This window comes from Anolis carolinensis, chromosome 3 (genome assembly GCF_035594765.1).
Source record: "Anolis carolinensis isolate JA03-04 chromosome 3, rAnoCar3.1.pri, whole genome shotgun sequence".
In the NCBI taxonomy this organism is placed as follows: Eukaryota; Metazoa; Chordata; class Lepidosauria; order Squamata; family Dactyloidae; genus Anolis; species Anolis carolinensis.
In genome coordinates, this window is record NC_085843.1 from 90125799 (window position 1) to 90144671 (window position 18873).

At 36.4% G+C, this 18873-nt stretch overlaps 1 protein-coding gene across 15 annotated transcripts in view; it reads left to right on the forward strand.

Annotated features, from left to right (window-relative positions):
• The window catches only part of dmd (dystrophin), a 1684732-nt gene that overhangs the window by 1291276 nt on the left and 374583 nt on the right, over positions 1 to 18873 (forward strand). For all 15 annotated transcript variants that reach the window (XR_010004953.1, XM_008107345.3, XM_016992722.2 and 12 more), the window contains 2 exons: positions 6477 to 6688; positions 18600 to 18754. Coding sequence is in view for 14 of the 15 variants with exons in the window: in XM_008107345.3 (XP_008105552.2) it covers positions 6477 to 6688; positions 18600 to 18754 (367 nt within the window). In the remaining variant the exon portion in view is untranslated. The remainder of the gene's footprint in view (positions 1 to 6476; positions 6689 to 18599; positions 18755 to 18873) is intronic.

Genomic DNA, 18873 nt, shown 5'->3' on the forward strand with positions numbered 1-18873 from the left:
AAAAAAAAGCTCCCAAGAAACTCTCAAAGGCTCTGTAAAATTGTGCTGCAGCAGACCCCAATAGCTTGTGGATATTATAATTACTGACATAATGAACTGATGAAGACATGCCAGTATGCCCCATAAATTCAACTGGCTAAGTATTGTTTATGTTCTTCTATGTTGCCTCAGCATTTTGGGATTTCATGCTGGGTCTATTCCATGAAGAGGTATGCAATTTTCCATGAATATGCCAGAGAGTCAACCATGGCCTTTCTCCCTGCAAAATATTTTCTGCAGTAGTGAGCATTGCCTTTGCATTTGGATAAGCAGTATACAACATAACAAAATTTCAGGCAGTTACAGAAATTTAGTATATTTTACTTTCATTATCAAAGCTAAGGGCATTTTGAGTTGTACATATGCTGATACAGATAAATCCTATAAAGTACCAATTGTAGTATTTCTCAAAGAGGTAGCCACATTAATCTCTTCCAGCATAAAAAGGAGCAAGGGGTGGGGGTGGCAGTATCTTTAAGAGTAATTGGTTTTCCTGTCTACTGCTTGCCATCATGTTCTAAGAATCATTGCCAAAATAATACTTTGTAGGCTACTTGTCCTGTTTGATCACATTTTACAACTACCATGTTAAGAAATGTCCCGTAGCTTCCAAAGTTCCTATATCTGTGACATCTCAGTCTTGCTATCATACTCTAGCTTTGTTTATATAAATATAGCATAATTTAAGGTGTAGTTGTGCTATGAGGTTTGATTATAAGCCTTTGGAAAATCAGGTAGCATGATTAACAGGCTATTTAGGGAGTCAACATAGTGTGGTTGTGCAGTTGGTTGTGTCCACAGATTCTGTATATGTGGATTCAATTATCCCTATCTTTAAAATATCACCACTGACACACCCCGCACAAAAGAAATTCCAAAATGCTAACCTTAATATTACCATTTTATGTATGGGATATCACTTTACTATGACTTCATATATAATAGAACTTGAGCATCCATAGATTTTGGTATCCACGACAGTTCTTGGGGCCAAAGCTCAATTTACACCAAAGACCCAATGTACAGTAGAGTCTCACTTATCCAACATAAACAGGCTGGCAGAACGTTGGATAAGCGAATATGTTGGATAATAAGGAGGGATTAAGGAAAAGCCTATTACACATCAAATTAGGTTATGGTTTTACAAATTAAGCACCAAAACATCATGTTATACAACAAATTTGACAGAAAAAGTAGTTCAATACGCAGTAATGCTATGTAGTAATTACTGTATTTATGAATTTATCACCAAAATAGCACGATTTATTGAAAACATTGACTGCAAAAATGCATTGGATAATCCAGAATTTTGGATAAGCGAGTGTGGGATAAGTGAGACTCTACTGTATAGGGAGGGAGGGAGGGAGAGAAGAGGGGGCATGAGTCTCTCCTAAAGCCTAAATCCAGTCAAGATGTCCATTACATAAACAATGGCAGAGAATAGAAGGGGTGAGGTCTTCTTTTAGACTCTTTCAGAATGGACAAAGCTCTTGCCTTTTGACATTATTCATATAAAAAAAAGTTCCTTTTTAAAATAAGAGTTAAGATATACTAGTCCCATTTTGACCATTGGATAAGTCAACCCAAGTTGTGGGCGTTGATTTTTTTACTAAGACTTTTAGACTTATACATGAGGTATAAGGTAGTTCACTTTTTTTGAACAGGCTAAAAAAATACAGAATGCTAATAAGGATTAGGTCACATAAATAATTTTTTAGACTGCAACCTAGAGATTACACCTTCAATATGGCATGATTGGGTCATTATGGAAGTTATAGATGTTTCCAATAAACTCAAATGTTAGTCTTTGTTTTGTAAGTCCTACATGATGAATATTCTTTGAATATTACTCAATTATGTTAAGAATATTAGAATACAGAATACTTAAGCTGAAAGATGATATCTGAGATCATCAGATAAGGAAATCATGGAGATTATGGCTAGTTACTATGAAAAACTTTACAAAGGTAAAGATTTAATCAAACGAGTTGGCCTCTTGGAAAAAATCATAAATTCACAGTCAAAATCCAATCTAAATAGCACAATAACTAAATCAGAAATTGAAAAATCAATAGAAAGTCTAAAAGAAAACTCATCACCTGGGCCAAATGGCTTCACAACAAACTTTTATAAAATATTCAAAAAGAAAATTACTCCCAACCTATTTACACTGTTTAATGAAATAATGGAGAGGCAAAAAGTACCAAATTCCTGGAAATTCTCTGAAATTCTCACAATTTTAAAACCTAATAAGGATGAAACAGATCCGAACTCTTATAGACCAATGTCCCTATGCAATGTGGACTACAAAATATTTACCAAAATATTAGCAAACAGACTGAAGGATATAATACCAGATATAATTCACGAAGACCAATACAGATTTGTAAAAAGCAGGAAATTAGCAGACCCTATAAGGAATATTTTGAACATTTTGAACTATGCCACAGAAAAAAAGGTACTCATATTGAAATTGGACTTTTGTAAAGCATTCGACTCATTAGATCACAAATATTTGAACAGACTCTGTGAGGAAAGTAATATGGGGAAAAGTGTGTAAGGTAATAAAAGAACTATATAGTGGAAACAAAGCAACCATCTCAGTAAACGGGGCACAAACTAGACCAGGGGTCCCCAAACTAAGGCCCGGGGGCCGGATGCGGCCCATTGAAGCTATTTATCCGGCCCCCACAGCACAAGGGCAGAAGGGGGTTGGGCTAAATGACCCAAGGGGTCTCTTCTCTTACAACCCTTATTATTATTATTATTATTATTATTATTATTATTATTATTATTATTATTAACATTGACGCTGGGTGGCCATCTGTCAGGGGTGCTTTGCTTGTGCTTTTGGTGCCCAAAGGCAGAAGGCAGTTGGACTAAATGGCCCAAGGGGTCTCTTCCAACCCTCTTTATTATTATTATTATTGTTGTTGTTGTTGTTATTAACATTGACACTGGGTGGCCATCTGTCAGGGGTGGTTTGCTTGTGCTTTTGTTGCACAAAGGCAGAAGGGGATTGGACTCAATGGCCCAAAGGGTTTCTTCCGACCCTCTTTTTATTATTGTTGTTGTTGTTGTTGTTGTTATTATTATTATTATTGTTGTTGTTGTTGTTGTTGTTGTTATTATTATTGTTGTTGTTGTTGTTGTTGTTGCTTGGTGGCCAACTATAGTCCGGCCCTCCAACCGTCTGAAGAATCGTGAACTGGCCCCCTGTTTTAAAAGTTTGGGGACCCCTGAACTAGACAAATAAATATCAACAAGGGAACCAAACAGGGATGCCCCCTCTCTCCAGCTCTGTTTTCACTTGCCATTGAGCCCTTAACAAATTCAGTAAGGAACAACCCGGTCATTAAAGGATATAAGGTGGGCAAGGAAGACATCAGGATCAATGTATATGCTGACGATGTTATGATAATTTTAGGGGAGGTGGAGGAGTCATTACAATCATTAGTTAAAACAGTCAAGGACTTTGGAAAAACTTTGGGGCTCACAATTAATTTAGGAAAATCAGAGATATTACATAAAAATCTAACATGGGAAGAACTCAAGAAGGTACAAAATATCATGGGAGTTAAATTGGGGGAAAAGAAGATGAAATACCTGGGAGTAGATATACCAAAAAATGTCAGGAATATCATGTCAATGAACTATAATCATCTATTGAAAAATATAAGAAAGCAAATTAATACATGGGGAAATAAATTTCTAGATATAGCCACAAGGTTAAAAATTTGCAAGATGAAGATTTTGCCCAAATTCTTATTTTTGTTCCAAACCCTCCCGGTGAATGTTCCTAACAATTTGCTGAAGAAGTGGGATAACTATTAAAAATGGGTAGTGAGACGAAACAAAAACAGAATTACCAACTTCCTATATTATAGTAAACAAGATGGATGGGGTGCTCCCTCTTCGGGAACGTACTATGAGGCAAGTCAGTTAGCGAGGTTATTAGAATTTGAATTGGAAGGGTAAAAAAAAAGGGTGAAAATAAAAAAGGAAGCAAATAGTTGGCAAAAGGGAATGTCTTTGGGAGAGAGAATAGACAGAAAAGACTTAAAGAACTTAAAAAGTAGGCCCCTGCTTATCAATGTTGTTAATCTGAAAAAAAAGCGAAATTAAATTACAAATAAATAAAATTGACCCTTTTCCATTAGAAACATTGGAAAATAAGGATAAGACATTCAGGAATCTAATTAGGGCACTGAATGAAAATGGTATCAAAAGGATAGGGGACCCCATGGAACCCAATGGAGAAATAATAAAGTGGGATAAAATAAAAGACAAATGTGGTCAAGGAAACTGGATAGCATGGCTAGGCCTGTCCAGTAAAGCTCAGGCCATGAGAAGAAGAGAAGCAGCAGAAACCCCACTAAGATAGAATAATTAAAAGGATAGTAGAAATAGATAAAGGAATGACTGGGCTATTGTATGAGGAACTAATTACCTTAACTTATAACACAAAAATAACCCTTATAGAGAATTGGAAACAAGAGAAAAATTTTACTGGGAAATTAATTGGGTCTTGGATTGACAATATTCATAAAATTAAACATATAAGAATCAAAGCAACCCAAAAGAAAATAATCTCTAAATGGTACAGAACCCCCCTCCAATTAGCACACATAACGGGAAATACTTCAAACAAGTGTTGACACAATTGTGGGGGAATAGGTTCATTCTCCCATATGTGGTGGGATTGTAGAAAAATTCAGAACTATTATAGTAAAATAAGAAAAGTAATTGAAGAAATAATAGGGAAAGAATTACTGTGGGATAAATCCAGATTTATGTCCCTCACAATAAAGGCAAAGGAAGATAACAATGATTGGACAGAGATCCTAAAATATATGACAGTGGCAATACAAGCCACGATAGCCCGAGGATGGAGAGATTATACAAAATGGGATTTAGAAACTTGGTGGGCTTATATATCAGAATATATAATTAATGACTTTATCAATCAAAGGAAAAACAAATATACAAATAGCCAAAAAGAGCAAGACTGGTTCAGGAAATGGTCTGTGATAATTGACAAAATAAACGGCGGTGACAGATACAGCACCTTGAACCAGGCTTTCCACACGGTTAAACTGATGCAATGACAATATTTAGAATTGCTGTTCCAGGGGGGTGGGGAGAATGGGGGGAGGGCAGGGCTAGTGGGTGATAGATATCTATGGACCGTTTAAAATGTTATTTAAGGAATATTTACTTCTGGAATAATGTATACTGAAATAATACCTGTATGACAAAAGTTTGTTAATTGTCAGGATGTATCAAATAAAATTTATATTAAAAAAGAATATTAGATTAATAAATGACAATGCATCATCTCTAGTGCATATCTGAATCTATCTGTCTATCTATCTATCTATCTATCTATGAAGCTTTGTCTGTGCTGGAGTTTCTATACTATGGATAAAGAAACAACTGATAGAGAAATCCTAATGTACTCATGAAAATTCCTCTTTGTTTAAATGCATGGAATACCTTTCATGCTCTAGATATAAGTTTTATTCCTTTCATGTATCATAGCATCATGGGTCATTATTATGTGCTTTCAATTTTCCTGCTGATTTATAGCAATCTCATTAATTTCATGGTACTATGTAAATAACATATTCCCATTCAGTTTGTAAATATTTGGTGATAATAGTTTTTTTAAAAAGATGTTACAAAGCAATAAGAGAAACAGAATTATAATTAACATAATATGTTTGTTTTAATATATATTCTGGTTCAGCAAACTTATAAGATGTTTCACACAATGCATTCTAGGTAATAAAGAAAATGTATGTATTTATGGTGTTCATCGTTCTTCAGAAGTACTGATTATCTCATAAATTCTGATTATTCTGTCATTTCTTGGGATAGTAATTAGGGCCTACAGGTCTCTTAAACAAGAATATGACATATCTATCTTTTCTACCTAGAGCAGATTATAGCTGAGTATAATTGGAGACTAAAGTCCATTGCACAAATTAGCCAGATTTATAGATAATAATTCATGTGGATTTCCATACTCGAGAGGCAGTTAATGCATGTTGTTATTCAAACTAAATGTAGCATTTTCAAGTTTCCTTATGTATTTGGATAGTTCTCAGATAAAATATACTGGCTACATTTAGACTGTTCTCAGAATAGAAATCCTGGCTATTGTTTATAGGGTTTTGCACAACTCATCTATGCCAAGGTTTGGTTAAAAACTGTGAGCTATTGATCTCATTACTAATGTAATGTTGAAAATTAATAGAACATATGTTCTTAAATGGAAGAGTTTGAGGTTATTGTTGTTTTTTAAGCTTCAAATTTTCAATATATTCAAGAGCAGACTTTCACATTTATTCCCAAATTACTCAGATTGGATATAGTGTTGTACAGTTTTGCATGTAAGGATTCTTGTTCTTCCTTTTATCTTTGTGTCTGACCAGTTGAAAAGATACAAAATCAGTGGGATGAAGTGCAGGGACATCTTCACAACCGAAGACAACAGCTGCATGAAATGCTAAAAGACTCAACACAATGGTTGGAGGCCAGGCAAGAAGCAGAGCAGGTTTTGGAATGTGCTAAAGTGAAACTTGCATCATGGAAGGAGATTTCTTATACTGTGGAAGGACTGAAGAAGCAGAATGCTGAACTTAAGGTAAGATTCGAAAATATAGACACCCACATGTGGGCATATCTTCCTGATGTACAATATTGCTCTTATCTAGTCTACTTCATAACTCTATCATCTCCACAAGACATAGGGTGCATTTATATCATAGAAGTAATTCAGTTGACACCATTTTAACTGTCTTGGCTCAATGCTATTGAATTCTAACATCTAAGAGTTAAAGTTGTTAGAATGAGTTGAATTAGTGTATACTAGAGATGTGCGCGAAAATGTTTCCTTTGTTTCCTTCATGCTATCATTTCGTTTTGACCATTCGTCTACACAAAACGAATGATGACATTTTTGTAGGAAACGAGAGGCGACACGAAAAGTCACACAGTCATCGTGCTTGCTTTTGTTTTCCTTTTGTTTCGGTCCCATAACAATAAGCAGGTACTGACAGAGGGCTGCTTTCCCATTACAGCTGATGTGTATCAATGGGTATTAATAATAATATTAATATAAATAATGATAGTTACTCTGGTACCCTATTCTGAGTCTGAAAGAGGTCTGCTTCCCCATTACATCTGATGTGCACCAATGGGTCTTAATATTAATATTAATATTAAGACCAACAGTTATTCTGGGACCCTAAGCTGGGTCTGGGAGAGGAGTGCTTCCCCATTACATTTGATGTGTACCAATGGGTCTTAATATTAATATTAATATTAATATTAAGAACAACAGTTATTCTGGCACCCTAATCTGCATCTGGGAGAGGGCTGCTTCCCCATGGCAGCTGATGTGTGCCAATGGGTGTTAATAATAATAATAATAATAATAATAATAATAATAATAACAACAATAATAGTACTCTGGGGAAGATCCAAACATTTTAAAAGTTGGTGGGCTAAAAGGGGTCGAAATGCCCTTCATGTGTGGTGATTTTCACCCCTCTAGCCCAAAAAATCGAGCCGGGGAGGGGGGTGAGCCTCGGAAGCCCTCCCATTGCAGCCAATGGTCTGAAAATGTTTGCTTTTTTTGTAAGCCAAAAGAAAAATTTGTTCGTATAGGCACCCCATTTTCGTTAGCAGGGACAAATATGAAAATGAGACAGAATGAATGAAACTACACAAAACAAACCGCAATTCCATACAAAAGCACAACACTAGTGCATACATAAGCTTAAGATAGGTGGGTGAGAAGGGCGGGGTAGAATGATGTAATAAATATTATGATAGCTGATGTCTTCCTACTCACTTATTGTTGCTGCTCTTTGCAGCAGTATAACAACCATCTCAAATTCATGTTCTCTAGGCATTATGAGTCCTAAACCTATTAAATTTTTTCCTGTTGTTTTTCATCAATGCGACTGTCACCTGGGATGGCGACATCAATTATCCAAACCTTGTTCTTTTCCACAACTGTGATATCTGGTGTGTTGTGTTCCAGAACTTTGTCAGTCTGGATTCGGAAGTCCCACAGTATCTTTGCGTGTTCATTTTCCACGACCTTTGCTGGTTTGTGATCCCACCAGTTCTTTGCTGCTGGCAGGTGGTACTTGATGCATAAGTTCCAATGGATCATTTGGGCCACACAGTTATGCCTCTGTTTGTAGTCTGTCTGTGCAATTTTCTTACAGCAGCTGAGGAGATGATCAATGGTTTCGTATAATAATAAATAATAAATTATTATTATTATTATTATTATTATTATTATTATTACTATTATTAATTTGTTACCCACCTTGAGGCGGGGTACAACACAGTCAAAATACATCAACATAATACATATAATGAAGCCAATCATCTTGGAAACACTTGTGGATTATGGCTACATCTCTTAAACAAGCAGTTGACAATGCTTTGCATTATACTAAAAGAAAAAAGCCCAACTACGTATCTTGATTTATAATTGAATATTGACATGTTTTCTTTCATTTCAATTCTCCCTCCCAATTGAGTAATTTCTTGCTAATAACATATCTAGCCAATGTCAAACAGATTGTTAGTAATGTTAAGAAGAGCCACATTATATCAAACCTAAATATATTCTAATCCAGCCTATTTTGCAAACAATAGTAAATCAATGGTTGTTTTTGCTGTTGCTTTTCTTGATCTCCTGAGTTGAAAAAAATTATTCTGTCGTTTGATTTCTTTTTATATACATTGTATAGAAAAAGAGAAATCTCTTTTTGTCTGCGTTATGATTCTTATTGTGTCATTTCCTGCATAAAGACTTTCAAGTGTTATGCCAAGCAGTTTTATGCTTGACTGAGCTAGGCATGTGTGAAAATCAAAGAGACTCAAATCATGCTGATCTCAGTTAATTCAGATTTTTATTATAAGCTAATATTTGAATATAAGGCTTTGATAATAATAGGACTTCAAGATAATATTTTTAGGTTTCCTGTATCAAATTAGGTAGTGAGTATCTAGCCCTTCATATAGTAACAGTGCACAGGGAATTATTTTCACTTGGTCATTTTTAATATATATTTTTATTCCATGCAGTGAGCAAAATGGTGTCTATCTTCTGAGCATATGATGGTGTATAGAAAAAGCAGAAATGAACAGTCTTCTTTAATGCTAAAACCAATTTTCCCCTGAAATCCTTGGAGCTTAATCTGTGACAGGGCTCACTAGGGTCCCGTCTTGGCATTTGGTTTGTATGACTGTGTTGAGCCCTGGAAAATACAAAGAAAAAATAGATTAAATGTCCTTCAGCAAGTGTAAAGTTCATTTTTTTAATTGTACATTTTATTAATTTTAAAACTGAAAAACCACAAGCATACAGAACACATAAGACTTTCATAGAACTACAGTTAAAACCAACTTATGCTAACACTAATACAACATACTAAACATTGAATACTAATTAATGCCAACTAATTAATACACCATGGAGCTCCGTAATGAATTATTAATAGAAAAAATGTGGAAAATAGGAAGGCGGATTTAATCCTATCATTAGAAATCTAAGTAGATAATCAGTCCTATAAGGATTGTTAATACTTGTAACCTCAAAAATGTTACATCATAACTGCTTTTCTTGCTTAAAAAGACTTCTAGTCTTTCAGAAAATCTTAAATCAGCAAGAGGGGTATAACTCTGTGGAGGTGAGAGTGCTCCCTTGGTGACAAGTGTGATATCAGCTGAGGTGATGAAGTAATGGGATAGAAGAGAGGGAAGAATTGTCCTCCTTTCTCTTCTGACCCACCACTGCAGTGCCTTGGTTGATGTCATAAATGTTCTTCTGGGAAGAACACCAAGCATTTCAAGGCTGGGAATTGCAGCACCAAAGGAAGGGAAAGGTGCTGAACTGCGGTTGGCACTGTGGGATGGTTGAGACTCCCTCCCACACTTCCCTTTCAGATCACCTTCCCTGCTTGTTTCCCCTATAACCTGGAAAGTAGGATGTGTATAGTAGGATGTGTATAGTAGCTCCTAATGTCATAATTGTGAACTGCTATGGAGTCAATATGTGTACATCAAGGGATAGTATTTTCAAAGGATTTTCTTCAATTTTCTTAACTTTTCCCCTGTGTACATCCTAAATGTAGAACCACTGGAATCCATGTTCAAAATTAATTCATAACTGAGTTTCCAGTCAACACCCAATACATTTTCATTCATCATCTAACACTCCACTGTATAGAGGAAAAAAATCCATACTAGTTAAAAAAAACTACAAAAATCAGCCTACTATTTCTAAACTTATATAGAAGATTCTGGAGGAGAATTTAGAGATTATGTTTAGAGATGTTTGCAATCTTGGTTTCTGATAAAGCAGTAGTTCTCAACCTGTGGGGCCCCAGATGTTTTGGCTTTCAACTCCCAGAAATTCTAACAGCTGGTAAACTGGCTAGGATTTCTGGGAGTTGTAGGCCAAAACACCTGGGGACCCACAGGTTGAGAACCACTGTGTTAAGGTAATACCAAGGTAGGATCTTAGTCTTGAAAAAAAAAGTGTAATAGTCCTGACTACTGTGGATATTCAGAATATGATAGTTTTTCTGCAAAAACAGGAATTGCTTGTTTATTACTTTACTGCTCTCACCTTATGAAATGTTTTTTCCATTGAAGGGCAGGGTGGCTACCTCATTGCTTTCCTTTTTACTATGTAATAACTATCAGACAAGCTTTGTTGGTTGAGGGTGGGGGAGGACTTTTATTTATGTTTTTAACTTTTGCAGCCTTTGAAAATACATTGTTTAAATAGGTGCTTTATTTGTAATGTTAGCTTTTAATGAATTTTGTTTATGAGGCCTCTTGGCTCCCACCCCCAATAAAAATAACACAATAAATATTCCTATATTTAACACCCAATATATAATTTCACTTGTGAAATATAACAATAGAAATGGAGAGCTTACTTTCATGCTGGTTTTTCTAAAAATCATCTGAAAGCACTGCTACTCTTTTCTTGTTAGAGAAAAAAAATTAAATAAATACGAACAGAATGATGTATGCATTTCTCTAATTCCAAGAGCTTTTCAACAAAATCAACAAATTGAAGCAATGAGTGAGATAAACTAAGAAAGCTGCTCCAAAATATGTCACAATGAAATTAAGTTAATGAAACCACTTTTTAAAAGAAAAGTATGTGTGTGTGTGTGTGTGTGAGAATGAAAGAAACCATAATTATTTCAGAGATAAATGGGGCCTGAAAGTAAAGAGAGGGAGAGAAAAAATAAGAGAAAAAGTATGTCATTAGTTTAATTATAAAAATTCATTACATTAAGTCATGTAAGACAGAAAATAATGGGACTCTAATAGGTTGGCTGATAAAACAGTCATTGCATCACTTTGGTCTCCATCTCATTGAAAAAGAATGGGAAGCCAGGGCTCAAGAGCAGAACTCTTCACAATTATTGAAAAGATACTGTTTTTTATTCAAAGCGAGAGAAAATATATGAGAGAAAGAGATATTAAGAGAGACAGAGAGACCCACTTCTTTTAATGTTCCAACTGATATTGTTGTTTACTTATGTCACTAATTTAATAGATATAAGTATTGAAGTTTATAGTGAGAAGCATCACTTTTTAAATGGCCTGTAATGAGTTGTCAGTAGGCCTATTAAATGGTTTTCTTCAGAGGTAAATGTAAGGTCATTTCATTTCACACAGGGCTCGATATAGTGCACATTTCTAGACTATATGTTTATAGGTCATTACTTCTTTGCATTCTATCAATGAAACACTTGCCAATCCTCTTGCATTTCGTAGCCTTCTTTGAAAGGATATGTTTTGGAGGGTTGGAAGACTAAACACATTTTAAAAAGCAAGCCCCTGAGGTCTGCTTTTTAGCATCAAAAATTAGACTATGTCAGTCACCACCAACATTTTCATAATTGGTAGAACCATAAATAAAACAAAATAGCATATTTACTGTTTAGTATAATTAATAATGTGGATGTTAGTCATCAGCATATCTCCAATTATCCTTTATATTTGAAGGCTTATTCAAAACATAAAACAAAAAAATGTTGCATTGTTCATTTATATCTGCTTCAAATCATAGGGATTGAAATAATTGTCTTGTTAGGATTAATTTAATACTGTTTGTTAAATCAAATGCAGGTTTCATTGCAAAGATGACTGCGAATAAAGGGAATGGGACATCACACATTTGGGAATGCATTTTGATTCAATGATGATGCTACTGCCTTTTCCTGTTGATGTTTTAAACTTGTACTGTACTTGCTCAAGAATTTTAACAGATTTATACTGCCAGCAGTCTTAGTCACACACCTTGTTTTTTGTATATTATTATTATTATTATTATTATTATTATTATTATTATTATTATTATTATGTCAGTGTTTTTACTTCATTTATCTCAGCATAATTTTCACTTAATGTGAAATAAAATACTGCTAAATGTGTAATAGAACGATACTGAATATTCTAGAACAGAAGCAAAGTTTATTTATTTATTTATGCAGTCATTCAATTTATATCTCACTTCTCCCTTGGCATGGGAGCCACAGTGGCTTAATCAACATTACAAAATCATTGTAACAACTTTTCAACATTTTCAGGGGGGAAAAGGGACCAAGAAAAGTATATTTGAATTCATTATGCTTTCAGCAGTTCTGTAAATTTTTGTATATGCATATTTAATACTTTTCCAGTAGATGGCACTCATTACATAATCTAATGAATAAAACAATAAAGAAAAAATTACATGTAATCAGAGTATCTACATTTTATTTCATTTTGTAACTCTGCTCTGCATATGTGACTTCTTATATAGGTCACTACCACAAGCAAAAATATGATAGTATGGCCAATACTTAAATCTTGCCTTTGCTTTTGAGGGTAAAGTTAAGTATTAGGTATATATCTATGCTACAGATGTAGTCTGCATCCATGCATGTCACTGTACTACTGTAAGGCCCAATTTGTGCATTTTCAAAGTTAACACTAGATGGTTTCCATTATAATTTTTATTATGGAAGCCATTATACTACACTGTTATGCAAGGATCTACAACTTCTTGCACAACTGTTTTCTAATTCAGTACAAGTATATCCCATGGAGGTCATGATGTAAGGGCACTTCTGGTGGAACTCCGTGGGGCCCTGTTTCTGTACCACATGGAAATGGAGTCCTAAACCCATCTTCAGAAGTCAGGTAACATCTGAGAAAGCTAGGGAAAGCATTGACATGGTGTGGGTTGGCTGGTCAACCTCGAAGACAATTCCCTCTGCTTTCTTCTGCTTTCCCACTAGTGGGATGTTCTAGGATAGAGAGCCAGTATGGTGTGATGGTCTGAGTGTTGAACTATGATTCTGGAAATATAGGATTCAAACTCCTGCTGAGCCATGGAACCCAAAGACCTTTGGTAAATAATACTCTCCCATCTACAGGAAGAGAAACACTAACCCTCTGTGAACAAATCCTGCCAAGAAAGCCCCATGATAGCTGTTCCTTAGCATCACCATAAATCAGAAACAACTTGAAGGTACACAATGATAATATCATTAAGTTGCACTTAGGGCTTAGAGTAAAACTAAACATGTTATCCTAAGATCTCTCCCTACCCCTTGTGAGTAAAAAGCAGTCTGAATACAGAGAGCAGTTAATGAATTTACAACTGGTGGGGGATGCTTGAGCTCTTTCTTTCATTTAACTCACCAGTCTTCCACTCCATATTCCTGGGAGTCCATTTTCTTAATTAAAACACAAAACAAAACAAAAAAAACTGTTTTATAAAAACGGTTATATCTTTTGGCTCTCAGACTTTTAAAAAGGTATTTCCTTTCCCCTGAAATCTTGCAAATGATAGGTCTAGGACAAAAACAAAGAATTTCCAACAAAAATTATCATATTCTTTATCAAACAATTAGCAGGATTCTTTTGGGAAACCTATGAAACTTGAAATATGTATGAGGATGTAATGCATTTGTTTTTGTAAGAATTTGACCATTGGGTAATCAATATAACATACTATGTCTTACCTTTTTAAAATTAAATCTGTTGCAGTGTTCCTTTTTTGGCTGGGTTGTTGTGAGTTTTTCGGGCTGTATGGACATGTTCAAGTAGCTTTCTCTCCTGACATTTCACCTGCATCTGTGGCAAGCATATTTAGAGAATGATCATTTCTAAGAGAAAAAAAACAAATTTTGATTAGTATTGTGTTCTCCTTACATCCCACAAAAATATAACCTTGATTATCCTGTACACTTTCTTAGAGGATTCTGACATTTTCATTGAAAAAATGAAACTGCTTTGTTTTAATGGGTTCCCATTCATTTCAAGAGAAAGGAGAGCTGTACCTCCATGAGGATACATATGTGGACATAGATTTTTACAAAAGTGAATAAGAAAGTTTAATCTTTAGGGGATTTATATAAAGAGGTCTAGTATGCCATTGTATTGCACAGCTTATATATATATATATATATATATATATATATATATATATATATATATACACACACACACACATACACACACATATACACACATATACATATATTTGATCTGCAGTTGGTTGAAACTTGTAAATACATAGGGCCTAGGCATGTGCGATTTCCTCAGAATTATCATAACTTGGGATTAAATTGAATCTTTTTTGGGTTCCGAACAGGGTTCCAACGTGATTTGCCACCTCAAAATTAACTTTCAAATTCAAAGCATTTGAGCCCATTGATTTAATGGGCTCGGAAGTACCTCAGATATGTGAGAAAGCATTTTTAATGCAACCAAACTTTGTTTGTAGGGAAGAGTAGCCTTGCCTGAGCTTGCCTCCCTGCCCAATCAATGCTGACGTTTGTGTAAGGGGAGGGGTTTTGGACATCCTGCTTAAAATCCCTCCCGCATGCCTTTGAGCCTCATTCCGGCCAGGGAAGGTACGAGGGTGGTTGGTTGGTTTTTTGTTGCTGCTGCTGCTGCATCTGCTGCATTCATGGGTTAGAGCCTTTGCAAAAAGAAAGGAGAGAAAGAAAGAGAAGGTATTTATTTTGGGAGACAAAAGTGCCCCATCTTCTGTACAAAGAGAAGGCTGTGCTTAACAACTCCTGCAACCTTCGAGCCTCATTTGAGGAAGGGAGAGGGTGGTGGGTTTTTTGCTGCTGCCTGCCTGGCCTGCTGTTGCATGGGACTTAGGAAGGCAGGGAGCCATTGGGAAAAAAAGAAGAAAGGAGTGAAAGAAAGAGAGGGTAGTTATTTTGGGAGACAAAAGTGCTGGGTGGGATTTTTTGGGGAAAGGGGTTGTTTTGTTTTTAAAATCAGATGCAGTTTCTTTGCTCTGCCTGTGCACTGGCCAGGGCACACACAAGCCGCGTGCTGCTTGCATGGCAAAGTAGTACTGCATTTCCCATCTTCTGTATAAAGAGAAGGCTATTATTTCCCTCCATTTTGGGGAGTACAGCAACGTTTGACCACAAGCCCTTCCTGTGCTTGCCTGGCAAAGTACCGTATATACTCGAGTATAAGCTGACCCGGATATAAGCCGAGGCACCTAATTTTACCTCAAAAAACTGGGAAAACTTATTGACTTGAGTATAAGCCAAGGGTGGGGAATGCAGCAGCTACTTGTAAATTTCAAAAATAAAAATAGATACCAATAAAATTACATTAATTGAGGCATCAGTAGGTTAAATGTTTTTTTTAATATTTACATAAAACTATAATTTAAGATAAGACTGTCCAACTCTGATTAAATAATAATTCTGACCTTCTTCAATGTAAATGTGCTTATGTATCCTTCCAATAATAATAGAGTAAAATAATAAATGTAATAATAATAATGATGATGATAGAGTAAAATAATAAATTAGGCCGGGCTGTGGCACAGGCTGGTGAGCATCCAGCTGCCAGCTGCAACAAATCACTCTGACCAAGAGGTCATGAGTTTGAGGCCAGCTCGGAGCCTGTGTTTGTCTTTGTCTTTGTTCTATTTTTTAGGCATTGAATGTTTGCCTTATATGTGTAATGTGATCCGCCCTGAGTCCCCTTCGGGGTGAGAAGGGCGGAATATAAATACTGTAAATAAATAAATAAATAAATAAATAAATAAATGTAATAATAATGATGATAAAGTAAAATAATAAATGTAATAATAATGATGATCGAGTAAAATAATACATGTAATAATAATAGAGCAAAATAATACATGTAATAATAAAAATAGAGTAAAATAATAAATGTAATAATAATAATAAATAGAGTAAAATAAGGTAGGAAGGAAGGAGAGAGAGGGGGGAAGCCAGACCAGAGAGGGAAGCAAGGGAGCAGATCACCCAGCCAGGACTGAAGGCAGGAAGGAAGAAGAGAGAGAGAGAGCCAGACCAGATAGAGAAGCAACGGAGCATATCTCCCAGCCAGGACTAAAGCCAGGAATCAAGGGCAGAGATAGATGATAGATAGATAGATAGATAGATAGATAGATAGATAGATAGATAGATGATAGAGAGGAAGCCAGAAAGGGGAAGCAACAACACTGATCTCCCAGCCAGGACTGAAGCCAGGAATCAAGGGGAGAGAGGGGGGAAGCCACAACAGATAGAGGTGCAAAGGAGCATATCTCCCAGCCAGGACAGAAGCCAGGAATCAAGGAGGAGGGAGGGAGGGAGGGAGGGAGGGAGGGAGGGAGGGAGAGAGAGAGAGAGAGGGGGGGGGGAAGCCAGACCAGAAAGGGGAAGCAACAAAGCTGATCTCCCAGCCAGGACTGAAGCCAGGAATCAAGGGGAGAGATGATGATAGATAGATAGATAGATAGATAGATAGATAGATAGATAGATAGATAGAGAGGGGGGGAGAGAGGGGGGGAAGCCAGACCAGATAGAGAAGCAACAGAGCATATCTCCCAGCCAGGATGGAAGCCAGGAATCAAGGAGGGAGGGAGAAAGAGAGATAGCTAGAGGAAGCTAGACCAGAGAGTGGAAGCAACAGAGCAGATCTCCCAGCAAGGACTGGAAAAGCCAGACCAGACAGGGTAGCAATGGAGCAGATCTCCCAGGCAGGAAGGAAGGAAAGAAAGCAGACACGGGTGGGATCCGCCTCCAGATCTCGGATTCCAGGGGGCAGTAGTAGCAACAGCAACAGCAGTAGCAGCAAGGAAAGAGAGGAAAAGGCACGCATAGGGCGAGGGAGGAGGAAAGAAAGGAGAGCTAGGTCGCTGAGCAAGGAGGTGAGAGTCCTGGATAGAAGGCTTGGGGCTGAAAGAAGCCCTTCTTTCAGCCCCACACCTTCCCACCAGAACCCTCACCCGAGTATAAGCCAAGGAGGTGTTGTTCAGCCTTTAAAAAGGGCTGAAAAACTCAGCTTATATTCGAGTATATACGGTACTGCATCTCTGGGTTCAAGCCCTCAACCTGTTGTGTGTGTTTGGCCACCAGCTGCACCAAAGCAGTGCATCTCCCATCATTCCCAGACCCCTCTCTGTGTAAATAAAGAGAACACTGTTCTCCCTTCTTCTGGGGAACGCAGCAACGTTGCTGTTCATCTCTGGTTTCAAGCCCTCAGCCTGTTGTGTGTGTTTGACCACCAGCTGCGCCAAAGCAGTGCATCTCCCATCATTCCTGGACCCCCCCCCCCCTGTGTAAATAAAGAGAACTCTGGAAATAACACTTTCAACCCAGGAACAGATTTTCTTATTCTGAGGCTGATGGGCATCTGTCAGGAGTGGTTTGATGGTGTGTTATGATTTCTGTTCCTGGTTGATAAATGTCATTTCCTAATTGGTTCTGTCACAAAACCATGGCAAAACTTTATTACACTGCCAAAATTTGTCTTTGCGCAAGGGACATCATCCTATAAATAGCACATTTTCCTTTGTTGAGTCTCCATCAATTTAACAGAGTTTCAGCTACAAAAACAAGGTTTCTGAAGTAGAACAATGACTTTCAAAGAAAAGAAAACCCAATGAAGCAGGAAATAACACTTTCAAACCAGGAACAGATTTCTGTAATTATTAAAAAATGGTTTTTATTAAAAAAAATATATGAAAATTTGTCAAAAATCTGAGGATAAGTGAAACATTTTGAAATTTGGTGAGCTAATAGTGGTAAATGTGTTCTAACACTGAAGCAAGTTTCATCAGGATAGCTCAAAAAATGAGGGTGAGAGAATCCCCTAAAGTTCCCTCCATCAGTGCTGTTTTACCCTATTGCGTATGCGCATCCGCCATTACAAATATTCAGAAGTTTCGGAAAGTTTCGAACTTTTTGCATTCAAAATTTGGAAATGACTTTAGATTTGGAACTATTTTTTTTTCTGGATCACACATACTTAATAGGGCCAACTGTATACAGTTTAACAAAGAACAATGTTTCATATATTATCCTATCATGTTCCTAAATGGCAGGGGGTTGGACTGGGTGGCCGTTGTGGTCCCTTCCAACCTTTTGATTCTATGACCCTATGAATCTATCATTTACTATATATGTTAAGCACTTTGTATTCGTATATTCTTTTCAAGTTTCACAAAACCTTCTCTCTCTTTCCAGCAATTTGCAAAAGAACTACGGCAGTGGCATATAAATGTGGATGTGGCAAATGATTTGGCACTTAAGCTTCTCCGGGATTATTCAACTGATGATACCAGAAAAGTAGAACTGATGACCAATAACATTAATGATGCTTGGGCTACGATTAATAAGAGGTAGGATGCCATGTCTAGTTTTATCACTCTTGTGAAACTCAATGAAATGCTAGAACTGCTTCTCTTTATGACAATTTAAGAATGCTCAGGAAGTAATAAAAGTGAAAGACAAAAGTGAG